This window comes from Puma concolor, chromosome C2 (genome assembly GCF_028749965.1).
Source record: "Puma concolor isolate L17-30 chromosome C2, mPumCon1.1.hap2, whole genome shotgun sequence".
In the NCBI taxonomy this organism is placed as follows: domain Eukaryota; kingdom Metazoa; phylum Chordata; class Mammalia; order Carnivora; family Felidae; genus Puma; species Puma concolor.
The window spans coordinates 89,571,308-89,598,522 of record NC_141675.1 but is presented as its reverse complement, the minus strand read 5'-3'; the positions used below and the strand labels follow the sequence as shown (position 1 = coordinate 89,598,522).

Here is a 27,215-nt window from a genome sequence, read left to right as displayed (position 1 = left end):
TGAAGGTCTTTGAAACAATGTCCCTCTGGCGTTTTCTTCTTTCCCTCTCCTTGGAAATTGTGTGCTAGGTTCCCAGGCCTGGCAGCAGTCTGTAGCTTCGACCTTGGACACTTACCTCGTCATCGAAGACCTCAGCCCTGGGAGTCCTTATCAGTTCAGAGTCAGCGCCAGTAACCCCTGGGGGATCAGCCTTCCCAGCGAGCCCTCAGAGTTTGTGCGACTCCCAGAGTACGGTGAGTCCCAGCCATGCCCAGCAGCCCTGGTGGAGGCAAGGCACCTGGCCAGCTGTCACACACTCACTGGTGCCGGCCACCCTGCGGGAGGTAACCTGGATTGTCCAGTGTCTTCAGTCAAGTAACATTTCAGAGACCTGATGAAAAGTGTGATTTCAACCATTTTGGAGCAAAAGTTTGGTCTGCCACCAGTGTCTGCCCTGGGCCTGCCAGGGTCCTGGACACCCGCATGTGTCTCCAGGAACAGAGAGGGGTGAGAAGGAGTCATGAGTCGTATGGATGCTGTCTGCCCCTTTTCCTGGATGGGAACACCAGCCCTCCTCTCCCTGGGAACCTCTGCCAGGCCTAAGTGTGCCTCCCAGCATCAGACACAGCCCCACTCACCAATTTAAACTGGGGAGAGGAAAGCAACCTGGTTGAAGGATTGGAATCAGAATGAGTATTTGATAGTTTCCCCACCCCTAGCCTTCCCACAATGTCTTACTTCAAGTGGACACATTTTCAGGTGGATGTGTTGGATGATGAAGATGTATCTATAGCTACACACGAGTATTTCACAAATGTGGTTCTCGTTTTGGCCCCCCATTCACTGTCTCACCAAGCCGCTTTGGTCCCAAGAACATTTGAAAGAGGACACTTGCTAGCCCAAAGAAATCTCCAAGTGGTGAGGTATTCCGTGGTGCGAGGGGGTGGGGAGTGTGTTGGGGTGGAGGAGGAGGCCACCACACTGAGAAGGCAAGAAACCCATGTCTCTCCAGGGTCAGGGAATCCCAGAGTTCCCAGGGGGCTTCAGAAACCCTCTAGGGCCCTTGGCTATAGCCCAACCCCCACCTGAGTCTGGAAGTGTTCCCCAGCGCGTCCTCAGGGGCTAAGCTCCCTCCCAGTCACCCTGCTCCCTAAGACCCATGACTCACTGGGAAACCTGGGCCCTGGGTCTCTATTGTGTCAGAATTCAATGTAGGTAAGGCACCTGAACCTCAGCCCAGCTGTGGTCAGAAGACCCACACTGTGGGGGTGGTCCTCTCCTCTGGAGCTACTAACTAAATTCTGTCACATGTTTTGCTTCTTGTGAGCCTTGTTCCCCAGGGACAACACAAATACATACTGGTGTGCATGTGTGCATGCATGTGTGCATGTGTGCGTGTGTGTGTTTAAATTATTGTCAGAGAATGAACACCTCTTAAGGTAATACTGCCACATTCTACTCAGGCACGTATTTTGGGTTAAGCTAAATCATTCAGCATTCAGTATACCAGATAGGCTCGTTAATGTCTGAGGACAGCAGGGTGAGAGAGAGCAGTGGTTAGGGTATTTCCAGCACATTCCTCTCCTTTCCTCCTCTGGGCCTTGTAACTCTTCCCTTCTCCTCTGCTGCCTTCACCCTCAGCCCTGATTCTCACTGGCTTTTCTAGGCCTTCTGTGTGTTTCTCTCTCTCTCTTTTAATTTTTTCTACCAAATTTCTATTTTTAAAATATCCAGAGGTTGTGTCTCTGATTGTCCCAAGTTTTCTTTTGTTTATGTAGATGGCACAGGGAGGGGGAGTCTGCCTCTGTCATGTCAGTTTCCCCTGGGATGATATTTTTAAAAATAACATTTCAGAGAATCCTGGCCTTTTCCCACTGAGCTAGACTCCGTATTTGGCCATGAGAATTGCTTTGGGGCAAGGCGGGAGCTTTTCTGTCAACCTTTTCTTTATTCTTACATGACTTCCTCAGTGTCATAAATGGATTCTCTCTCTTCCAAAGATGCTGCTGCTGATGGTGCCACCATTTCTTGGAAGGATAATTTTGATTCAGCTTATACTGAGCTGAATGAAATTGGAAGGTAATGACCCCATTTTCTATTCCTTCATGAGCACTTAACAACATCACATCCGAATAATGATTTGCTTTTACCATTTGTTTCTTTTCCTCCGTGTACTCTCTCTATAGTAAGAAAACGCTAGAATATTTATGTGTACTTTTATTGCTCTTTTTTTAACTTTTTACGTTGGAGGCCTCACTCATCAACTATCAGCCTTTCTTCTGTTCTAATATAAGAATTTAAAGCTCAGCCTTTTCTTTAAGGTACAATTTTAGCTACCTCCCCTGAGTTCTGGTATGTGGCAGTTTCATTATCATTCAGTTCAACCATGATTATTTTCTTTCACCTAATCGTAATAGAAATATTTTAAGTTTTTCAACTGTAGGGGCTCCATCGGTTAAGCTTCCGACTTCAGCTTAGGTCGTGATCTTGAGGTCCATGAGTTCGAGCCCCACGTCATGCTCTGTGCTGACAGCTCAGAGCCTGGGGCCTGCTTCGGATTCTGTGTCTCCCTCTCTCTCTGCTCCTCTACTGCTCTCTCTCTCTCTCTCTCTCTCACTCTCAAAAATAAATAAATATCCTTTAAAAAGTAAATTTTTCAACTGTATGAGAGTTTTACAAACTATCTACTTGTCACTGATTTCTAACTTAATTACACTGTGGTTGAAGAATTTGATTTATATGATACTGATGCTGATTTTTGTTGGGACTTCATTTATAAGCAGTACATGGTCAGTTTTTGTTAAAAGTTCCATGTGTTCCTGGGAAGAAGGTATAATCACTAATTTTTGGTACAGGTTTCCATTCTTGTCCATGTTTCAAGCACAAGTGCATTGTTTCATGGATGTTTTCAATCCAGTGCCCCCTACATACACACACACACACGCACACACACACACACACACACACACACCTCTGTCTCTGTCTCTTTCTCTCTGTCTCCGTCTCTCTCTCTCTCTGTTTCTGTCTCTTTCTTTTGGTTAGAAAAGTATGTCCCCAAAAGTATAAAAGATAAAAATATAACTTTTAACAAAATAATGAAAAAACTCTATCACCTGGCCCACAAAATAGTTGATGGGCCGAAACGAAAAGGGGGCTCGTCTCTAGATGTGCATCAGTTTGCACGTGGTCTAGGTGAGAGGGTAGGTAGCGCTGGCAAGTCTCCCACTCCCTGAATGTGTAAATAAAAGAGCACCCACAAACAATGGGCCATTAGCATCTTCTTCATCTCTGATTGACGTCTCTCAATGAAGCATAAAATTTCCTAAGTGAGGTGGTTGCGACAGAGGTTGTGGAGAGAGCCAAAATGCTTATTATTACCATTTCTTAGGATTTAAATGTAATTCACTGTCTTTCATTACAGCGCTTTTCGTCAAAAACCAACTTTATCTCTGGGCGCCTGGGTGGCTCAGTCGGTTGAACGTCTGACTCTTGATAAGGGGCTCAGGTCATGATGCCAGTGTGGTGGGATTGAGCCCCACATCAAGTTCTGTGCTGAGCGTGGAGCCTGCTTGATATTCCCTCTCTTTCTCTAAAAAAAAACACAAACAAGCAAACAAAAAACAACAACTTTAGCTCAGCTTTCTCTCTTCTTTGTATGGCCAGAGGGGCAGGGAAGGGCCAATGGAAATTTCCAAGGTGATAATGATGGTGCTTATTGAGTTTCTGTAGTGTTCCAAACTATGCAGGTATTATACAAAAGGTATTAAATCTAATCCTTATAACACATGAGGTGTAGTGTTTGAGTAGATTTCCAGGAAAGGAACTCAGGCTTCGGGAGGTAAGTAACTTTTTCAAGGTCCTACAACTAGGAAGTAGAGAGCCAGGATTCCAGCCCTGGGCTACCCAATTCTTAAGCCTGTGTTTGTTTTACTAGCATATGTGGTTTCTCATTGTAGAAATTTTTGTCAAAAATAAGCTCTAGCAATTGAAATCTAGTTTGCCACATTATATTGAAGTTTGTGAAGCTAGGCATGGCATGACTCCAGTAGTGAATCCCCACCTGGTTCTTTTTTTTTTTTTTTTAATTTTTGTTTGTTTGTTGAGAGAGAGAGAGAGAGAATGAGTGCTCACAAGCAGGGGAGAGGCAGAGAGAAAGGAAGACAGAGGATCCGAAGCAGGCTCTGCGCTGACAGTAGAGAACCTGGTGCAGGGCTCAAACTCATGAACAGTGAGATCATGACCTGAGCTGAAGTCAGACACTTAACAGACTGAGCCACCCAGGTGCCCCTCCCCACCTGGTTCTAAATGAAACTGGTGGCATCACCTGGATGTACCAGTGAATTCCTTCCCGAGATATGCATTTACTGTTGATAGCCACAGGCTAAGGCATGTTTTACCTGGAAGAGATGGATGCTTTCATATTTCCTGAAGGGGAGATCAAGTTTCTGATTTGTTCAAAGCAATCAATGTTTTATGAAAAAAAAATCTCATCTCCAACAATCTGAAGTTTTGCCTCTCTTCCAAGTATAGTCCTCATGGTTTCAGGAGATCCTTTAAAAATGCTGTATGTTAACAGAAAGGAAATAAAACATGTAGACACTTACATGAAACACATGAAAGGTATTTGTGGGCCATAGAAGTGAGTCAACTTTCTCCATCACACCTAAACCTAGAATTCTAGGCCTCTATGACTATCTTGTTAAAAATAATTCTCTGGTGGGGTGCCTGGGGTCTCAGTTGATTCAGCATTCGACTTCAGCTCAGGTCATGATCTCACGGTTCGTGAGTTCGAGCCCCGCATCGAGCTCTGTGCTGACAGCTCAGAGCCTGGAGCCTGCTTGGGATTCTGTGTCCCCCACTCTCTCTGCCCTCCCCCACTCACATTCTGTCTCTCTCTCTCTCTCTCTCTCTCTGTCTCTCAAAAATGAGTAAACATTTAAAAACTAGTTCTCTGGTAATAAAATATTATAAAAACCATGGTGCAGAAAGAAATATCTTCGCTGCTAAAGTCCATCTGAAGGAAAGAGCACTCGAGCATAGCATGGTTAGCTGGAAATAAACTAGATGGGCACCTCTATAATATAAAGAAGTCAGAGATTTATCCCTGGGAATGCTGACTGGTTACCTGCACAGGATCCAAAAAGGTAGCAGGGCCAGGCCTCCAGGTAAGGAAGGCGAGTTGAACAGAGACATCAGTTTTCCCTCCCTCCCGAGACTTCACCGAATCTGCACTAAAGGACTTTTTCGAGTCAGGCACATGAGGATGAAGACACGGGACGAAGAGACAACAATAATAACAGGTTAGAGGCAGAAAACAAGTGACAGAGTGACAAATGACCTAGCACTCAATCCGAGTCAGTCGCGGGGTCAAGTGAGAGGCAGTGCAACTTTTGCAGCAGAATTCCCCCAAAGGCTCGGGTACTGGCAGCGCAAGTACTTCTGCAAATCGGTATAAAGAGGATGCTGAAACTGGAGGGTGGGCTGAAACTCTGTGTGAGAGGCTGCAGCTCCAGATTTCCAAATTGTCCTTCCCCATCCAGAGAGACGCCAGAAGCTCATTCTCTAGACAGGGTAAAAGAAAGTGTCTTTGTTCTCAGGGACACCGGCACAGCTGGGGGCAGCAGAACCTGACTGCAAGTGGACCAGTTATGAGGCCAAATCCTTGCTTGGATAACTCAGGACCCCAGCTCTCTTAGCCAGCGGGCTCCAGAAGTGGATAACCGGGGCTTCACCACTAGGCAGGGAGGAGGAGGATCTTTCTCTGGGAAATCTGACCAGCCCAAGAGGAAAGTCTTAAAGATACCGGCTTCGGAGCTTTCCCAACCAAACAGTCCACTCAGATCGCCCTGCTGTGAAGGTCGAGTTGACAGACACCAACACCCCTGATCAGAGCTTGCAAACAGCTGTTTAGTCCCCAGCTTTTAGAATGAGCCAACCCCCAGTGCCGGCCAGGACAGAGTAAGCCCAGGGTAGCCTATCCCACTGATGACGACCAGAAGCCCTGGACAAAATCCAAACTAGCAACTACCTCAGGATTCTGTAAGTCAATAACATGGAGAATGGGGAACCAAGTTAAAACTTGAAGAAAGTCAAGGATGGTAGCAGTGAGTTCTCTGGTTTGTTTGTCAGGCTTTAGCCCAAGCGTAGGTCAAAGCAGGGAACTGGGCAGCATGCACAGGGAGCAACTGCAAAAGAAACCCATCTTTCTGGCCAAAAGACAGGAAAAGAGGTCCCTCTGAGCTGAAGAGAGCAGGAAAATGCTTTTCCCTCCCTCCCTTCTTTCTCTCACTACGTTACTCCAAGCCACAGGCTAAAACTCTGAGGGAATCCCATCCACAAAAATGGGCCCTTGGGAGCCAAAGAATGAGTGGGAAATCTCAGTGAAGACATAGCTAAAGAAGGAGATCCCCTAATTCTGTGCATGGAACAACACAAATCCCAGGCCACGTTCAAGCTGTGCACGGATAGAACATATCCACAGAAGCAGAGCAAGGCTCTGAGAATGGAACCATGATAAAAACCACCGCTCAGTCACACTGCGGTGACTTCTTAGTCCCAGACTAATCTTTGAGTGGTGCTCATAAGGGACACACTTTGTCAGAAATGATGATTGAATTCTATCACAAGGAAAATATTCATAGTTTACTAGAGCTTCATCCGTGAATAGCCCTGATCTAGTCGCAAGAATGGAAACACTGAATATTAATTAAGGTGTCATTCTGTTGGGGGCGCCTGGGTGGCTCAGTTGGTTGAGCGTCTGGCTTTGGCTCAGGTCATGATCTGATGGTTAGCACGTTCAAGCCCCATGTCAGGCTCAGTGCTGACAGCTAGGAGCCTGGAACCTGCTTCAGAGTCTGTGTCTCCCTCTCTCTCTCTCTGCCCCTCCCCTACTCACACTGTGTGCGTCTCTCTCTCTCAAAAATAAATAAACATTAAAAAAAATTTTTTTTTTGATATTCTGTTGAGAGGACAGGGGATGGGAAAAGTGGTCACGTGCTGGGGAAAGGGAGGGAGAGAGACTAATATCTCACTCTCCATGGTAGGTATCAGCAGATTACAATGAAGACTGAAACACTAAGAAGTAGCCACACAAACATAGACTACCTGAATAATCAGCTAAATATAACTAACTGCTATATTAAACTGCCTCTAGTGTAAGGGAAAATGGGGGTGGAGGTAAGAGAATGGGATACTATTAGTTTTAATAAGAAACCTTGTTAAAGCTAATTGACTTTTTAAATCATGGGAATGCATAACTCAGATAAACACACATGTTTTTTGTTTTTTTTTTTAATTAAGGTGTAGCGGGGGCAGCACCTGGGTGGCTCAGTCAGTTAAGCGTCTGATTCTTGATTTCGGCTTAGGTCACGATCTCATGGTTTGTGCGAGCCCCATGTTGGGTTCTGCACCTGCTTGGGATTCTCTCTCTCCTCTCCCTGTCTGCCCCTCCCCACCTCAAAATAAATAAATAAACTTTTTTTTTAAGTGTCCAATTCTTGATCTCAGCTCAGTTCATGATCTAATGGTTCATGGGATTGCCCCCACCCCCACCCCGTCCCATCAGACTCTTTGGGATCCTCTCTCTCCCTCTCTCTCTGTGCCCCTCCCCACTCAAAATAAATTACTTAATTTAAAAATTTAAGGTACAGCAGTACCTCAACATGACCACTTAGTTCAGGAGAGTTCTCCCCAATATTCAATTGTTCTCATGCATCTGAAGTCCTCTGGAAGGAGTGACCTCTAATAATCAAACAAAAGAATGCTGTTAAAAACCAGAATGGAGGGGCACGCACTTGGCTGGCTCAGTTGGTATATTATGCAACTCTTGATCTGGGGCTCATGACTTCAAGCCTCATGTTAGGCATAGAGACTACTTTAAAAAATACGAGAATGGCAATTTTTTTTTAGAATGGCAATTTATTAATTTACGATGTAGAATAGAGCTGCCAGTTTGACCAAGTATTTGCTTACTATGCAAGAAGAATAATGTCTGGTATATAATAGGCATTCAATTAATATTTACCAAATATGTGCTTTATTTATTAGCACATTATTTCTTTTGTGAAAATCTATGGTGGAAAAACACTTATTGTCAGAAAGTCACTTGGTGAGCACAGAGTCAGGTCAAGGAGTCAGTTGGACAATCTTCATGGTGGTGTCGGATACATACATTTCCTCTAGAGGAATGGACTGCTCTTTGGGCCATTGACTTCTCTACTCGTGGGTTAGGGTGCCTCAGGGACAGGCCTAGGATGGCACTGTCTTGTCACCTCTTTGACTCTCCCTTTCTCTGACCAGTTGTTGGTAAGTTCCCTCTTCTACTTCCCGTTATTACTACATCCTATTGGGCTACTGCTGAGTCTGGAAACCATTCTATTTTAGATGTGGCAAATTTTGTTAGATGTGAAAATGGCATGGTGGTTATACATTTTTTTATGTTTATTTATTTTTGAGAGAGCACAAGCAGAGGGACAGAGAGAGGAGAACAGAGTATCTGAAGCAGTCTCTGTGCTGACACAGTGAGCCCGATGTGGGGCTCAAACCCAGGGATTGTGAGATCATGACCTGAGCTGAAGCCAGAAGCTCAACCTACTGAGCCCCCCGGGGCCCTGGTGGTTATACATTTTTAAGTATTCTTGTCAATCAGAGATGCAAACTCAAGAATTACTGAATTAAATAACATGATATCTGGATTTTGCTTACAATACTACAGAAAAAAAGGCAAGAGGTGGGAAAGGAATAGATGAAATGAGGTTGGCAAAATGTTGACAATTAATGAAGCTGGCTTCTGGGTGCACAGATCTGTTATACTATTCTTTCTACTTGTGTGTGTATTAGAAAGTTTCCATAACACCAAGATAATAAAAATAAAATTAAATTTAAAAATTGACTCTTTATTTTTTTAATGCTTTTATTCATTTATTAGTGAGAGAGTGAGAGAGAGCACACACACTCCCGTGAACCGTGAGACCATGACCTGAGCCAAAGTTGGACGCTTAACTGACTGAGCCAGCCATCCACCCCAAAAATGACTCTTTAAAAATGTTTTTGAAATTATCATAGACTAGAATTCCTCCTTCTTTAACATTACTATTGTTGTATTTTATATAAATATACTCTGCTTGGAAAATTGAACCTGTGGGACATCTGGGTGGCTCAGTCGATAGAACGTCCAACTCTTGATTTCAGCTCAGGTCATGACCCCAGTGTTGTGAGATCGAGCCCCGCATAGGCCTCCACACTGACAGTGAGGAGCCTGCTTGGGATTCTCTCACTCCCTATCCCTCTGCCCCTCCCCTGCTTGTGCTCTCTGTCTCAAAATAAATAAATAAACTTTAAAAAATATTAAAATATAGAAAAGGTAGGATTCCTAATAAGATGCTACTGTCTAACCACTTCAGATAAAAATTTACACACCCTTGAATAAAATAATACCTAATTGATCAATGAAGCTTGGCAAAACGCTTTCTCCCTTTCGCTTTCCAGAGGCCGTTTCTCCATCGTAAAGAAATGCATTCACAAAGCTACCCGCAAGGATGTCGCTGTGAAATTTGTTAGCAAAAAAATGAAGAAAAAAGAGCAGGCCGCCCACGAGGCTGCCCTACTTCAGCACCTGCAGCACCCCCAGTACATCACTCTCCATGACACTTATGAGTCCCCCACATCCTACATCCTGATTTTGGAACTGTAAGTACAGGTGTCTCTTAGTGGTCCCCGGCTGTCTGGGGTCTGGGCCATTTATCGTCCACTGGAAACAGCAGTTTCATTTTATGCAACGTCTTATAGTGTACAAAGTGTTGTATGTAACAAGCATTCTCCCATCCATTTATAAAAATGCGGTTCCCATTTATAGATTAGAAAAAATCAAGGATAAGGAAGGTCCTTACAACTAGGGGATGGAGAAACTGGGACTTGAACCCCATATCTCTCCCACTCTGATGCTGATGTGCTTTCTATTATGGACTCTGCGGCTGGGCAGGAGTTTAGGAAAAGCTTCTTGACAATAGGGGGCGGAGCTGAGATGAAAGAGGGGTTTGTGCATCGATTTACTGCCATGGCATGGTCTACCACCCAAGAAATTCTTATAACGTGGACACTTGCCTTGAAAATAGTCTACTCATTCCAGATTTTCTAGGAATTCAGGCAACCATATACTTAGCTCCAGAATACATCAAATAAAGCACATTCTCCCCACTGCTACCCCAAGCTAAGGATGGAGATCATGCTCTGTGGTTTACAGAGATCTAACAGAGGCTAAAGAGAACAAAGTCCTTTCAGAAGTATTGAGCCCTCCTAGCGATGTTATCAGATGGGTGCTGATGACCTGGCACCCAACACCAGTGCTGTGTATGGCTCCACATGAGCCTGTGTTCAGAAGAGAAGTGTCTTCACTTACAGCTTTTCAGGTGCCATTTTAGTGTTGCCCTTATGTGCTTGTTCGTCTAGGTGTTTGTGTATGAAGGCCTTTAGAAGCAATAACTTATAAATTTATTTATGAAAAAAAGACAGCCAAAAGACAAACCTCTTTGACTACACTTTTTAATTGGTTGCCAAGAAACAAGAGAAGACAAAACCAACTCTGTTAATACTTGTAATTCTTGTTTGATACTTTATATAGCTGTGTAGTCGCTGGTCAATTGTCACTTGGACTTAACAAATTATACTTACAAACAGCCTTCTGGAACCTAACGTTTTGTTGGGGCAGCTTCCTAACTCAAAAGGTGTATTCTGTTGGCAGTGAACTATTTTCATTTGCAGGTGACAATGTGTTATGCCCAAGTTCCAATAAAAGATATTATCATTCGCATATCAAAGTAGTACGACTGACTCAGAAACTTGGCCTCTTCAGATTCACTAACTGTCATTCCAAGGGAAGGTGCTGTTTACCAGGCTGCCACAGTACAATGGAAGGAAGCCATTCTTGGAGTAAAGAGCCTGGGCTCTAATCCCCTCTCTGTGATTTAGGGCAAGATCTTTAGATTTCTGGTCCTCACATCTTCATCTGTGAAGTCTGAAATAATCTGACGTCTGAAATAAGTCTGAAATCTGTGAAGATTTATTTCCACTTCTCAGACTTGTTACAGGGATTAAATGAGATGAATAGTGGATTGAGCTTGTTTAGCAAATATTTATGAGTACTCCCGTGTGCCAACTGCCGTGTGGACTTGGGCCAGGGTGGAAGGAACAAAGATGGAAAGGTGTGGTTCTTGCCCTTGAGGAGCTCAAAGTCTGATGAGGAAGACCAGTCACTGAGTAAATGATTTCAGTTTCATGTGGCAAATGTTGAGAAAGAAACGCACATTTTGGGGAGGGTTGTTGTGAGACCATGGAAGGGTGTTTGTTGGACTTGAGGTTTAGGAGATGAGTGGAGAGGCAGTGTCTGAGCTAAACCCTGTGCTAAAGCTTGGTAACGCTCTGACCAGAGGTCCCCCCCTTGGTGACTATCCAAATCTCTGGTAGAGCTTTTCTGTGCTGGGCAACTGGGGTTCTGATCCCCTAGTCTAGGGTGGAGCCTGGGTGTCTGCATGACCCAAAAGTTCTGAGAGTGAACTTAATGCTGAGGCTTTCAGGTCTCAGAGCAGTGCTGCAAGAAGTCCAGGGGTGGGGTGCATCTAACAAACCCAGTCCTACTCCACTCCACTCCATGCTAATCACTCCCACCCCACCCCTGGCAAGGCCCTAGGCTTTACCCCCATCCAGGAGAGCAGGAGAGACCAGTGGGAAGGAATAAGCTAGAGAGGAGAATGGAAGCATGGCTGGGGGTGAGGCTCAGCTGTGCTCAAAGGTTGTTTCTGCCTCTGGTTCAAGCTCCTCTGCCTGAGTATTTCCTGGGGATGTGCCTTTGACAGCCCAGTGCACATTAGAATGTCAGTCTGACATCTGGTCACTCCTTGCTAAAGAAGGCACAGGGTACCTGAAGATACTATTTATTGAGCATTTACTATTTCTACCAATTATGTTTAAATGCCACATTGCCTCACTTGATTCTTGCACAACGCTCATAATGAAGTGGGTGTTATTGCTGTTGTTGTCATTCCCACTTGAAAGATGAAGAAACTCAAACACGGAGTTTAAATGTCTGGTCCCAAGCCCCCAGCCTGTAGGTGGCAGAATCAGGATTCAAATCTGGATCAGACTGTCGCCCCCCACCATGTCCTTAGTCAACAGTTTTTAAGATTGGAAACTTGCTCCAAAGGCAAAGGATCCAAAAAGGGGTCAAGAATGCCAAGGACAAACTTTGTTCACTTTCCATTTTCCCCAATTAAACATGGACAAATAAAAGCAATTTGCAAAACATATTTGGGGCAGCCTGCAGCCACCAGGTTCCAGTTAATTGGAATAGCAACTCTCTCTTTCTTTCTCAAGACTTTCTTTTGCAATCTAATCTCTTAAGAGTGTCAGACCTTTTTCCTCGTGAGCGATTTTTAGCAACATAAGATGTGTCTTAAGGTTACACAGATTTCTTCCGTGGGGCACATCACATCTATAATTTTTTTAATTAATTAATTTTAGTTCTGAGCCTTAGAGTAACTTTGGGCTCTAACTAAAATACACACGTGTGGCAAATAGATCTTCATTTCTAAGGGGGATAGGAGAGATTTTAGAGCTCTTGCGGATTTGTATTGTGTTACTTTTCCATTTCTTTCCAAACGTATCTCCTCTGCCTTTTCCTTCCCCCCTGCTTCCAGGATGGATGATGGCCGGCTCTTAGACTACCTTATGCATCACGATGAGCTGATGGAAGAGAAAGTAGCTTTCTATATCCGAGACATCATAGAAGCTCTGCAGTATCTTCACAACTGCAGGGTGGCCCATTTGGACATCAAGGTAATAAGAAATAGCTACCCTTGCAGGGAGATGGCCTGTCCATCATTACCCTTGAGAGATGTACATTCTAATTCATTTCATTTCCTTAGATTAGGATCCTTAGGAATATTAAACAGAAACTGGGTTGTCACACAATTTGAGTGTGTTTCTCGTGAATTATGAGAACTCACCAGAGTCACAGTGACATCTGGGGTGAGAGAAGGTAGGGAAGCTTTTACCACTTCGTCTAACATTTTAGAAGGAAGCCAGTAAATGTCAGTTTTTTGACGGTGCTCCCAAAGAAGGCTCTGTTTTCCAAAATGAATAATTCATTCTTTTTTTCTGAATCAGTGCAGAAGTAAGGGGTGGTTGAGAAGACATGATTTTCAATGTCAAACAGCTTCTCCGAACTGCCACCCAAACTCCGAATTTAGTCTAGTTTGGAGCCCCCTGTGCACTTTGCATGGGCAATTTCTCATGCTCTATAGGCTTTTTCAAAGAATAGCAGAACCGTGTTTGAACCACCAGAGTCGTACTGGTAGTCAAGACAAGTCAGAGAGCTGAACTTGCCTTCTCTTCTCCCTCACGCCTGGGTCTCCTCAGCCGGAAAACCTGCTCATCGACCTTCGCATTCCAGTACCTCGAGTGAAGCTCATCGACCTGGAGGATGCCGTCCAGATCTCGGGCCACTTCCACATCCACCACCTGCTGGGGAACCCCGAGTTTGCTGCCCCAGAAGTGATCCAAGGCATCCCCGTCTCCCTGGGCACAGATATCTGGAGCATCGGGGTGCTGACATATGTCATGCTGAGTGGGGTGTCCCCCTTCTTGGATGAGAGTAAAGAGGAGACATGTATCAATGTGTGCAGGGTGGACTTCAGCTTCCCGCAGGAATACTTCTGTGGTGTGAGCAATGCCGCCAGAGACTTCATCAATGTGATCCTACAGGAAGACTTTCGGAGGAGGCCCACGGCAGCCACCTGCCTGCAGCATCCCTGGCTGCAGCCCCACAATGGCAGCTACTCCAAGATCCCCCTGGACACCTCCCGCCTGGCGTGCTTCATAGAACGCCGCAAGCATCAGAACGACGTGCGGCCTATCCCCAATGTCAAGAGCTACATCGTCAACCGAGTAAACCAAGGGACATAGCCATCTCCTGGCCCTTGGGGTTTCACATGGAAGTGCAGTGTGAACCAAAGCAAGACTGAATGTCTGTAAATAATTCTGTTAGTTCACTCCATGCAGTTCTCTGGATCGAGCGATGTACCTCTTAAACCTCGTCAGTGGTTATTCAGGGTCTGGGCAGCCGTAAAATTACCCTAAGTCCGGGGACATCTCAGAAGGTCATTTGGAAGAGGTAAAGATGCAAAGAGTCACCCAAAGCATTAAAGAGAGGGCCAAGGAGGACAAGAATATTAGCTGTTAGACAATTTTAATAGAGTGTTCCAAAATGAGTGGTTAACCGGGCAAACCCAAAGCTCACTGTAGTGAGTATAAAAGGTTTCTAACTCTGCTGAAATTTTAAGCAAAAAGTTCTATTTAACAGAGACATCATGTATGCCAACTATTCTGGTTTAGATTACTTAGATATAGTTTCTTAATAGGATACATATCCACATACAGTAAAATATATCCCATTCAGGTTTCAGAGTTTTATAATATAGAGGTATATATGAAATCAATCATAAGTAACTTTGAGTGCTCCAGTTAAGACAGTAATTTATTTACCGAAGCATTACGTTGTTTTGACTAAGCACAATTAGATGACAAGTTTTTTAGAGCATTTTATAAATCTTGTATAGAAATCTTTTACCAGAACCCGTGCATTAAGAGAAAGCAATGTTACCCTTTTGCAGTCCGTGAATGAGAAGATTTTTCTCTCAGTCACAAGTATTTGATTAACATAGGTTCTGTATATGAAATGCTACCCCCAAATTCACTGGCAGCTCAGAGTTCATCTGGCAGGAAAGCCTGCCAGAAAAGAAGTCCAAATACAGTAAGAGTTCTGGGGTTATTTTTATGTCTACACTCGGTTTGAACTAGGTAATGAATATAACAGGTTCATACAAAAGGGCAAGTAGAAACCTTTCCTACGGTTCCTAAGAACGACGTAACGACGCTTTCTGACTTCTTCTACAGCTGTAGAAGGCAGTCCTCAGAAAGTTGGCTTGCTTTATTTCTAACCCCTTCTGGAAGCTAAGGGGTGCTTACCAAAAGGAGGCAGCCATATAGGCCTTTTAAAGGCCTGGTCCCAAGTCCTTTTTGAAGCCATGGAATAAAATCTGATATATCACTCTAACAGAGCATTGAGTTTCAACTGTGATTGCAATACCTGTCACCACTCAGCCGCTGATATTTCCCTGGACCAAAAGGACCCATTGCACTTTGAGGCCAATGCTGCTTTCTGGCATGTATTCTCCACACACAGTGATTCTGAACTGCCCTTTCCCCTGCTAGTGGGGGGAAAAAAAAAACTTCAACCTGGGCATTTCATGGTTGTTTTTCTTTCTTTGTTTTTGAGGAACAATTTTGGGTTTTTTGTGTTGGTACACGACCCACCCTTTGTTTTCTAGGATGTGTTTTAAAAGTTGCTATTATGCAAATAATATTTTAAAAATATAACTCAAGTGTTTATCCTCCAATCAGGTTTAATGGCATTTGCTTCTCTCCTATGATAGGATTGAGAAAATTAAAATCGAGCTGCACAAAAGTGCAAGCAGAGAGTTTAAGAAGGATAAATAGAATTACAAATCTGTCTAAATGAAAAAGAATGGTGGAAATGAAGCCTGAACTTTAATATATTAAAACACTTATTCCCACAGCGGAAATATAGAATTAAAAATACTCATCTGTCTTTTCCATTGGTCTCAGAGCCAACTTCGTCATCCACCCTCCACCTCATCCCATCCCAGATTATAGATTAATCAATTAGTAGAAAGTACAAGCAATAAGACTAGATAGCATTTCGTATTTTTAGGATTAACCAAATACGTGGAAACTGATTCCGACTATTATTTGGTTCCTAGTTTCGAATGGCCCTGGGTCACCGAGGTGCCCTCCCTCAGACCCTGCCCTTGACCAACCCTCTCTAGTCTTCATTTAAACCTACATGTATATACAAATACTATCTGATATAATATTTTAAAATTTAAAACATATTTACTAAAAAACCTTTTAGTAAACATGTCTTCATTGTGAGATCTAGCCTAAAAGAAGAAAGCCTGGTCCCTAGGGCTAGTCACGGGATGGAGGGCAGGTGCTGAGGATTCCAAATACCCATAAAATGTGGCTTGGCAAGGTCTGTTTCATCCACTGTGCACAGCAACTAAAGAACTCTCTGCCGAGTCCTTTTGAGTTTGTATGACCATGTAAGAGATGGGTTGAGTTTCTGCTGGAGAAGATTTGGGCCTTGGACAGTGGTGCACAGAGGGCACAGGAGAGCATTCATGAAATCATGTTGTGGGAAGGCAGCTGACAGAACGTTATAGCCAAAGGTTTTATATCAGCTTTTACATCAGAGTTGGGACAGCCCAGGTGTGGGGTTGCGTGAAATTTCCCCTCCCCGAAAGTACACATGCTGGGGAAGTGAGGAGACAGGACAAGCAGGACATAGAAATGAAAAGTAGGATGATTCTGTTAACTGGAGCCAAAGTACAATCATTAGAGTAGAATTCATTTAATAGAGGCCCGAAGAGAAAGGGTGTGTATTTTATATAGTTTGATAACGGAAGAAAACTAACAGAGAGGTTCCCTGTCTGCAAAGCCCCTGCTCACTCCCCTGCTGTCCCAAGTAAGAGAGCAGTCCTGGTTCAAGATTTCTCCACAGGGCGTTGGAAATAACAAGGAAGGCTTTAACAAGGAAGCCCAGAACGTGGGGCTGGGAAACGTACTTGAGGTTGCGCTGTGGGCAACCATGGTGAGGGACAAAGGATTAGTAACCACTTTCTTGTACCTGTTTTAGCAGATATGACTTTCTGGTAGAGAGGGGAAGAAGAGAAAATGGTCCACTTCGACCGCAGTTCTTAAAATCAAAACTTAACTGGGAATTAGTGAAAGTGAGCTTCTAGTTGAAATGGGAACAATTAATGTTGGTGAAAGTCCTAAGTTTCTTGCTTGTTGTTTTTCATTGCATAGAGTTTTGAGGTTTGTTTTGTAAGGGTGGGATGCAGAAAGAAGAAAAGATCAGGGACAACCCGTAATAATTTTTTAAAGATACCATGATTTACTGCATCTTCTACATTTGTTTCAGATTAAATAGATTTATATCCACTTACAGCTGAATGTGGGAAAATTTTTAAGAGAAAAATTGTAATGTGGAGGTGTCCTTCAGGACTCTCACAGCCATAAACACTCGTGGGTGAGTAGAGGAAGCAGAGGAAAAGCTGGCTTCACCGCTTTGTTGTTCACAAAGCCTTTATAAATAGTAGTGCCTTTCAGAGGGGAGGTGGGGAGATAAAGAAGTTCATTGTATTTAGACTGACTGATACTGCAGCATTTTTTTTATGTTAAAATATCCTTTAAATGAAAACATCTGAATATAGGGTGAGGCCAGGAATGCTTGAGTTTCAACCTCAGCTATTCCTGATTCGTCCTTTCTTACAGAAAGTCTTTGTTTTTTTCTGTCCCAAATGTCCCCATTGTTGAAATGGGATGGGGGGGTGGAGAGGAGGGACTTTAATCTCATAGGAATGTTGGGAAAATAGCATAGTTGGGATGCCTAAAAAAAACACTTTGATTTTTTTTTAAGTGCTACACACTGCCAGTGCTAAGAATTTTATTGATAGTAACTTTGAACATTCCAGGTTTTCAATACTCATGTTTTAGGATACCATTTGCAAACTCGTAAGATTAAATTCTGTAATTTGATTTTAATTGGAAGTGCCAGGTGCTCTTTGTCTAAATGTTATTTGGTCTTAGCCTGTAATTTCAATCATTTAAAAAGCATGTCTACAGAAAAAGGTTAGGAGACCTGATGGTCTTATGTGAATAAACCGTTTTCTCCAGTATTTCTGATGGCAGACACAGATTAGGGTGCCCTCCAAAGCAGCTGCTGCTCTCTCTTCTCAAGCTATATGCTTGGGAAACATTGACAGAGAAGAACCCAAACAGCCACTTTCCTCACTGGGAGGGCAGAAGTAAGAATAAAATATTGTCTGATATCACAACTCATTTCTTCAGAATCTCACTGGCATCCACCGTAAGAAGCAGATTACATGTACAGGTGTAGAAATGAATAGAACCGTTGGATTTTAGCGGGGAAACCTTGGATTTCTCTCTCCCTCTCTCTCTTTCTCTCTCTCTCTTTTTTAAGATACTTAAGAGTTTCTGGAGTAGCATATTTGCTTTCTTATAGTCTCCATGATTTAGTGCCCAGGAGTTAGTCCTTCCTGTTTGCTTGCCTATGTGAAAGAGCATGGAAACTTAGATTTGTGAGAACATGAGGGAGCAAATACCTTATAAACTAGGTGGTGGTCATTTCTGTGTATTAACTAAAACTTGGTCCCACAAATTTGATAGAGGAGGAAATATTGCAAACATAAGGGGTCTCTGCAGTAGGGCAAAAGTGCAAACTCACCACTCCCCTGTTTGGTTTTGAGGAATGTGGGCTTTATTCCTTTTTCTCCCGTGTAGTGTGTCTGTGGAGTCTGGGTTAGGGTAACACTGTGGGCTTCCAGTGGATTTATTCACATTATGATTGTTCTTAACTATTTAAAGTCTAGGGGTCATTTGGAAATTAACAATTAAACCTGGGGCAGGTTTAGAAAAGATAAAGTTCATACATACTCCACTAAGGGAAGCTACTGTGTTAATATTTATTTTCTAAAAACTATAAGGTTCTCAGTTGTTTCATTAATTCTAGAGGATTGGAAAGAGCTGAAATTTGTCCATAGCCCTAGACATTTTGATAGGAAATATTATTCATGTGAGAAATCTATATAGAAATAGAACACAGAAATATCATAGGCTGTATCTTCTATGAAAGGCATTTCTGCATTTTTCATATGTGTAGAAGTTAGAGGAGAAGAGAAATCAATTACTCTTAAGACAAATTTTCATCTTTAAGGGTCATTTTTGGGAAGCTTGAAATTAATACTCGTGAAAGCCTGAAATACTCATAGGCTATTGTGTTTTGTCAGCCTGTTTGTTGGGAGATTCTAAAATGTGGTCAGATTTAGTTTTATTCAAATGATTGAGATTAATTGTTTATTCAGATGCCTGTTATTTCAGAGGGTGAGGATAGCTGAGAAAAAGGTGGGTAGAGGGAAAACAGTGCAAATAAAATTTAACAAGCTAATTTGCTAGCCCAGGGATAGCTAGCATTAAGAGTTCTATCAATGCCTGACTTCTATCAAGAGATGAATCCACATCATGGAGTATTATGGGGACTGTTACCATGCTCTCAGAGACTGTGGTTATGAAGTTAACAAAACATATATCTCCTCTTACTAACTTAAGCCATATCTGTCATCTCTGTGTCTGATTTTTTTGACCCTGGTGCTTTTACTTCTGTTTCTGCCAAACTCCAGCCTGCTCTATGGGGAAGGTGAGTAAAACCAGTAGTTAGGACCAATGTGAAGACTGTGAAAAACACTAAACATACCTGTCAGAATGAGATCCTAGTCAGAAAACAGTAGTGATCAAAGTGCAAACTGTTGGAATATATGGATATATGTACATCTGTACATGTATATAGTGTATAATATGTATGTATATGTTATTGCTCATATGCAGAAATCTATCCAGTTGAAGACAGCCCAGGTCGGTCAGTTTTTCTACTGGAAAACCACTTAGAGCCATTCAAAACCATTAGGGCTGATGGGTGGAGTTAGGGTCTACTCATTTGGGAATTACTTGCTGTCCTTTAAAGTCCACAGAGCCAAGTGAACAAAGCCTGAAACATAATGGGGCCATCATTTAGGTTATCTGTTTACCTGGGGTCAGGAGTATCTTTATATTTGAATTATTAATAGTTGGTTTGCAAACTGCATTGGCACCTCTTGGTTTTGAGTGACCCATCCCCACCAAGTCTTTTGAGAGTTTGGGGTGGCTTCTCTGGCCCTTGAGATCAAGGGCCTTATCCATAAGTGGATAGGTTTCCCCATAGGGACCATTACACATATACATATAAGTACATACTTCCATCAGGCTTGTAACAATTGATTTAAAACCACTCCACAGTATTGATAAATAGCTCTATATTTTCAAGGTGCAGAAGACTTCCACAGCCTTAATTATTTCAGTGTCTTGCTGGTCTGCCTTAAGTGTATCTTCTGGGTTTTTGGTTGTCTTATTATTTTTAAAATTTTCTGCAGTTCATTTTGTATGCACACAATGTCGTTTTGTAAAGGTAGGTTGTAAATATTTTATTTGTAAGTCAAAATCACTCATGTGTAATGTTGTAAAGTGATGACCTTCTGTCTTGTTATTACTACAGTAAATGTTATAAGTCATGGATGAAACTTCAAAATGTACATCTCACAAGTTATGCATTCCTATAAATACACTATACTAAAGATATTATTTCTGGTGGTCTTTTTCTTTTCTTTCTAATTAAAACCATTGTTCAAAGGAAAGAGTAATTTTTTTTTCTCTTTCCCAAATATATGAAAGCCTTTGACAAGATGAAAATATCACATTATTATTACAACACTTTTTGCCCAGCATTTTGGAAAGAAAGCAACAATTTTGCAGCCTGGAGAAGTATCCTAAGGCATTTCCCTATCCAAAACAAAAAAAAAAAAAAAAAAGGAAAAGAGAAAAAAAGTCAAGTAAGTCTCAGGTGTGTGTTGTTAACTTCAGCCTTGTGTTCCAAATGCCAACTTTCTTAGAAAATTGTCAGGCCTTCTGAGCTGGATCTCAGAAATTTGTGCTGCTGAATCATGGTCTGCTCTCAGAATCTGGATTAGCCTATACAGATATGAACAGGTCTGGGTGAGCCACCCAAGCGTAAGTGAGGCTAGCTAGAGTATTACAGATCAAGTGTTTTGATTAGTTTACTTTGCCAATAAGAATAAAACTGTTATAAACATTTGGCTTCTTTTTCATCAAAATTTTACTGTATTTATTTGAAATGAGAAACAACGCTCAAAAGCATGGGTTCTTCATACTGGCTGGTCAGCACAATCTCTTCAGAGAACATACAGACATTAGAAATATCGAAATATAGAATCAGAATGAAATCAGAATCACTTTAATGAGTAACCATCATGAGCCCTATGGTTTTAAGGGTTATTTCCCTTAAATGTGTGCCTTCTACACATAATGGGAATTCCCCCACATTAAGAGATTTATTTGTAAGGACCAAATACGCTTGCATTTTCAGATTGGCAAGATTATCCTCCTGGATAACCTTGATACGGAGCAATTTATCCTCCTCTCTTCTCCTCCCTCCCTTCCACATCTGCTGTATACTTACAACGCGCCAAGCAGCTGAGCTATTCTAACAGGAATTAACACAAGTCCTCCTCCAGGACACAGTTCCGACAGAAGAGGTAATAAACAATTACCTAAGCGCTTTATGGTCCCATGTACGAATTGCTATGACATTGTCATGTGCCAGATGCCATGAAGTTAACAAGAATTAAGACATATCCCTGTCTTCGAGAGCTTTCAGTCTATTTTGAGAAACCAGGGTCGAGGCAGGGATGGGTACACGGAGGGAGGGAGGCGGGAATCATGGCTAACATTGGCGATTAACGACAGGCTCAGCCAGGAAGTAGATTAATTAAGGGGCCATTGCGCTACAAAGTGGGCAGGATTTACACAAACTCTCCAGAGAGCCTTGGCTTTATGACTCGGGAGTCAATCTAGGTATTCGGAACTTTGAACTCCAGCGACCCGATCCAGAGGCAGCCAGCAGAAGCACAAACGACTGCATCCACCTCGCTTCCACCACCAGACAGCCCGCGCTTTTAGACTGGCAGAGATGCGCCGTGACCGCCGGAAGTCAGGGAGGAAGAGGCGGGGCTTTCTCGGGTGACGGTATCGGGGCGCCGCAGGCCAGGCGCGCTTTGGAGTTTAGAACGGGAGCGGGAGCGCGTGGCCATGGCAGCCCAAGAAGCGGATTTGGAGTCGTTGGTAACGGGTTTGTACGACGTGCAGGCTTTTAAATTTGGGAACTTCGTACTGAAGAGCGGGCTCTCTTCCCCCGTTTACATCGATCTGCGCGGCATCGTGTCTCGACCACGTCTTCTCAGTCAGGTGCCAGCCGGGGAAAGGGGAAGCACGGGGCTGGGTGGTCGGAATGGGGTCCTGGAGGTGGAGAGGGTGAAGGAGTTGGACTGTGGATGAGAGCAAGAAAGCCGAACAGGCAGCCGACCCTACTTACTGTCGGCCTGGGGAGTCGATTTGAGAAGCCCAGAGGCCAGGCACTGTTAGGCTTTTGCGGAATGTTGATGCAAAATGAGCAAACCTTTCTTAAATTTTAAAGGAAAAGAGTTTTATTCGGACCCAAGTTAGCCGCTCTGTATACACACTCTTCACAAAGAGAGAGCTCCAGGGAAGGAACATTTGGTGCAGGGTTATACGTTTTTTCTTTTTTACATAAAGAGTTAGGAATTACCATGGCCAAAGGCATTTCAGAAAGTTACAGATTTTATCTTAGATTTTTAGTATGTAGAAGGTTGTATGACTTTATGCTTTGGGCAGAAATAGAGCCCATGCGGTGAGGATTTGCTTCCCTGGGAGCCCAGAAGCAGGGCCCACAAACAGGAAAAATTGTTTCCTTTATCAGGATGTAGAATGCAGCCTGCTCCTTGACACGCCTGCTTTGACACGTGCTTTGCAAGAGAGTCAGGAAGCCCAATTTGGGGCACTGTCCATATGAAGCCCTTAGAAAACTAGATGTGGGGATAGAGGAAAAGATGGGTGGGGGAAGAATTTTTGGAAGGGCTTAAATATTTGGAAGGACTGTTGCTTAGAAAGGATTTGATTTTGCACTTTGTGGCCAGGAGGGAGAATGAAGGCCAAAGGATGGCGTTTCGTGGAAGCACTTTTTTGGTCAGTATAAGGAAAAACTGTACAAATTAGAGGTTTCTAGCACAGTGCTTCTCAATCTCTGAGTATATTTGAATCACCTGGGAATTTTGTTAAACTGTGTAATCTGATTCAGTAGATCTAAAGCAGGGCCTGAGGTTATGTCTTTCTAACAAGCTGTCGGCCAAAGCTGCTGGCTGACCACACTGAGTAGAAGGGTTTGAATGTCCTGTCCGTTAGAGTTGCTACTAGCCTCATCTGAATACTGAACATTACGAATTTTAAAGTTGAAATAGTCACATGTGGCTAGTGTCCCATTGGACAGTGCAGATGTAGAACATTTCCGTCCTCAGGGCATTTCAGTCAAGAAGACACATATATTTCCTCCACCGCCTAAGGGTTTATTCTCATCCTTTGGGAACCCTATTTTGTGAGGTTATTTATTATACAAAGGATTGAAGCACTAGTTGAAGTGGGTTGGTCTATTCTCACCATCCAGAATCATACTGTGGTACATCTGTCTCAGTCCTGAGAAGGTAAATGACTAGGGAATCTTCTAATGAAAATTTGGCTTACGTTTTATCAAGTCAATTAGTTGATGACTAAAAATTGCTTTTAGATACTAGATCTTAGTGCGCGTGTGTGATTTTTGGTAGTTAACTCAGGAATTGAAAACGTTGAGAAACCTGGCTGTAATGGAACTCCTTTCGTATCTACTTATTTATGCGAACAGTATGTCTCAATATTTATACCCCCCCAAAACCCGATTGAATTTACACTGAACTCTGACTTCCTGGTTGTAATACTTAGCGTAAGTAAATACATAAACAGATGAGGGGGTACCATTCCTCTCACTAAGAGAAGTATTTCCAAAATAATCTATTCTTCTGCTTCTATCAAAATTTGCAAATTTTTATGTTTTAATTAATTTCATGTTTGTAGTAATTGTAATAATACATAACAGTTTTCAACACTTAAGAGATTTATGGTCATAGGAATTGTTTTAATTTACAGTTTTAAATTTGAATTTCTATACATTTTTGTCGTGGAGAAATATGATAGAGTGATCACTAAAAGTTTTCCAAGTATAAACTTAATTACATTAGAATAAAATTCTGTGCACAGTGGAATGAAAAGGAGTTCCAAAAATGTAAAATTTTCCACCTTCCTTACTGCAGCATTTTCATATTTTTTAAAAAGGAGATGTTCAGTATCAAATCACTACAGCACTTGCATCCTATTGTGTTCACTTTTAAAAGAGTGACATAGGGGCGCCTGGGTGGCGCAGTCGGTTAAGCGTCCGACTTCAACCAGGTCACGATCTCACGGTCCGTGAGTTCGAGCCCCGCGTCGGGCTCTGGGCTGATGGCTCAGAGCCTGGAGCCTGTTTCCGATTCTGTGTCTTCCTCTCTCTCTGCCCCTCGCCCGTTCATGCTCTGTCTCTCTCTGTCCCAAAAATAAATAAACGTTGAAAAAAAAAAATTTAAAAGAGTGACATAACCGTTCTAGGAAAATATAATTTTTTAGTACTCTAGAAATTATATCTTTTGCAACTTAAAAATATTCACGGAATTTTCAAATCTTTAGAAGTATAGGTGCAAAAAATTTCGAAGACCTTATCTAGTTCACTAAGCAATTCGTGAGTGATTGCTTTCCTTTTTTTTAAAAAATAAGGTGGATGAGAGTGTGCATTCTAGCATTAAAATGTGATGATTTATGTGGCAAAGGATATTATAGGACTTCACACAGTAGGCACTGTACTTATGAAACTTTTTCTTTTTTTAACATTTTCGTATGTAAGCTTCCTGTTTGTTTTTTTTTTTTTTTTCAGTATTATTGACTATAAACTCTATGCTGTTCATTACATCTCCATGACTTATTTATAACTGGAAGTTTTTATCATTTAATCCCCTTCATGTATTTCACCTGCTCCCCCCAAACCCTCCCAACTAATAACTGATAGTTGTTATCTGTGTCAGTGATTCTGTTTGTTTTGTGTATTCATTTTGTTTCTTAGATTCCACATGTAGATGAAATCATATGGTATTGCTCTTTCTCTGTCTTGTTTAACTTAGCGTAGTGAATACCCTCTAGGTCCATCCATGTTGTTGTAAATGGCAAGATTTCATTCTTTTTTAATGGTTGAATGATATTCCATTGTGTATATGTGTGTATTGTATATATATGTGTGTGTATACACATACACCACATCTTTATCCATTTATCTACTGATGGACACGAAGGCTGCTTCCACATCTTGGCTATTGTAAGTAATGCTGTGGTGAACATAGGGGTGCATGTATCTCTTCGAATTGAAGTTTTTGTTTTCTTCACATAATTACCTAAAAGCAGAATTGCTGGATCATATCATACTTCTATTTTTAATTTTTTAAGAATCCCCATACAGTTTTCCATACTGCCTGTACCATTTTGCATTCCCACCAGCAGTGTATGAGGGTTCCCTTTTCTCCATATCCTTAAGGACACTTGTTATTTCTTGTGTTTTTGGTAACAGCCAACCTGACATGTATGAGGTGATACTTCATTGTAGTTTTCATTTGCCTTTCCCTCTTTTCATGTGCCTGTTGGCCATCTGTATGTTTTTGGAAAAATGTCTTTTCAAGTTTGTGCCTGTTTAAAAAATGTTTTTATATTGTGTAAGTTCTTTATATATTTTGGACATTAACCCCATATTGGATATATGATTTGCAAATATCTTCTCACACTAAGTAGATTGCCTTTTCATTTTGTTGATAATTTCCTTCACTGCACAAAAGCTTTTTAGCTTGATGTAGTCCCATTTGCTTATTTTAGCTTTTCTTGGCCTTGGCCTGAGGAGACTGGTCCGATTACTAGGGGCACCTGGGTGGCTCCGTTGGTTAAGTATCTGATTCTTGATATCTGCTCAGGTCATTATCTTGGGCTCTGCGCTTACAGTGCGGAGCCTGCTTGGGATTCTCTCTCTGTCTCTGTCTCTCTCTCTGTCTCTGTCTCTGTCTCTCTCTCTCTCTCTCTCTCTCTCTCTCTCTCTCTCTCTCTCTGTCTCTCTCTCTGTCTCTCTCTCTGTCTCTCTCTCTGTCTCTCTCTCTGTCTCTCTCTCCCTCTGTCTCTCTCCCTCTCTCCCTCTCTCCCCCCTCTCTCCCCCCTCTCTCCCTCCCTCTCCCTGCCTCTCTCCCTGCCTCTCTCCCTCCCTCTCCCTGCCTCTCCCTCTCCCTCCCTGCTTTTCCCTCTGCCTCTCCCTCTCCCTCCATCTCCCTCTGCCTTCCTGTGTCTGCCCCTTTCCTGCTCACTCTCTCCCAAAATAAACAAACATTAAAATACATTAGTAAGGCCAGTGTTAGAGCTTAATTGATTTTGAAGTGTAATTGACATACATTATATTAGTTTCAGGTGTTAACAGTTCAGGTGTTATATTAGTTCAGTATATTAGTTTCAGGTGGATATTTGCATGTATTGTTAAATGATCACAGCAAGCCTAATTAGTGTCTTTCACCACACATAATTTTCTTCCTAATTGAAGTTGAAATATTAGATTAGTATCAGGTAAACAACATACTGATTCCACATTTAAATACATTATGAATAGCTTACCATGGTAAGTGTAGTTACCAACTGTTGCCTTACAAAATTAATGAAATAGCATTTATTCTCTATGCTGCACTTTACACCCCCATGACTTATTTATGTTCTAACTGGAAGTTTGTATCACTTAATTCCCTTCACCTGTTTTTCCCATAGCCCTATCCCCTTCTCTGCAACCAACAGTTCACATTCTATATTTATGAGTCTGTTTTGTTTTGCTTTTTAGATTCCATATATAAGTGAAATCATTTGGGTTTTGTCTTTCTCTGTCTAGCTTCACTTTGCATAACACGCTCTAGGTCCATCCATGTTATCACAGATGGCAAGATTTCATTCTTTTTTAGGGCTGAGTAATATTCTGTTGTGCATATATACAACATCTTTATCCATCTATCAGTGGACACTTAGGTTGCTTCTATATCTTATCTATTGTAAATAATGTTGGGGTGCATTTTCTTTTCAAATTAGTGTTTTCATTTTCTTCAGGTAAATACCCAGAAGTGGAATTACTGGATTGTATAGCATTTCTGTTTATAATTTTTTGATGAACTTCCATACTGTTTTCCGAGTGGTTGCCGCAGTTTACATTCCTACCAACATTGCATTGCACGGCATTGCACGAGGGTTCCCTTTTTCTCCCCATTGTCTCCAGCTGCTGTTTTTTGTCTCTTTGATAGAGGCATTCTGACAGGTGTGAGGTGATCTTCTCATTGTGGTTTTGATTTGTATTTCCTTGACTAATGATGTTGAGGATCTTTTCACTTGCCTATCAGCCATCTGTATGTCTTCCTTGAAGAAATGTGTATTTGGGTCCCCTGCCCATTTTCTAATTGGATTGTTTGTTTTGTTGGTGTTGTGTTATAGGAGTTCTT

General features: G+C 42.2%; 2 protein-coding genes across 16 annotated transcripts in view; both read left to right on the top strand.

Annotated features, from left to right (window-relative positions):
• The window catches only part of KALRN (kalirin RhoGEF kinase), a 671,367-nt gene extending 651,060 nt beyond the window's left edge, over positions 1 to 20,307 (top strand). For all 14 annotated transcript variants that reach the window (XM_086675190.1, XM_086675188.1, XM_086675186.1 and 11 more), the window contains 5 exons: positions 69 to 233; positions 1,980 to 2,058; positions 9,466 to 9,666; positions 12,669 to 12,807; positions 13,390 to 20,307. In XM_086675190.1, coding sequence (XP_086531316.1) covers positions 69 to 233; positions 1,980 to 2,058; positions 9,466 to 9,666; positions 12,669 to 12,807; positions 13,390 to 13,935 — 1,130 coding nt within the window. In that variant the 3' untranslated portion in view covers positions 13,936 to 20,307. The remainder of the gene's footprint in view (positions 1 to 68; positions 234 to 1,979; positions 2,059 to 9,465; positions 9,667 to 12,668; positions 12,808 to 13,389) is intronic.
• Positions 20,308 to 21,745: 1,438 nt separating this feature from the next.
• The window catches only part of UMPS (uridine monophosphate synthetase), a 30,541-nt gene continuing 25,071 nt past the window's right edge, over positions 21,746 to 27,215 (top strand). The window contains exon 1 of one of the 2 annotated variants that reach the window (XM_086675213.1): positions 21,746 to 21,987. In XM_086675213.1, the coding sequence (XP_086531339.1) occupies positions 21,832 to 21,987 (156 nt within the window). In that variant the 5' untranslated portion in view covers positions 21,746 to 21,831. The remainder of the gene's footprint in view (positions 21,988 to 27,215) is intronic. The other variant, XM_086675212.1, reaches the window with a different exon arrangement.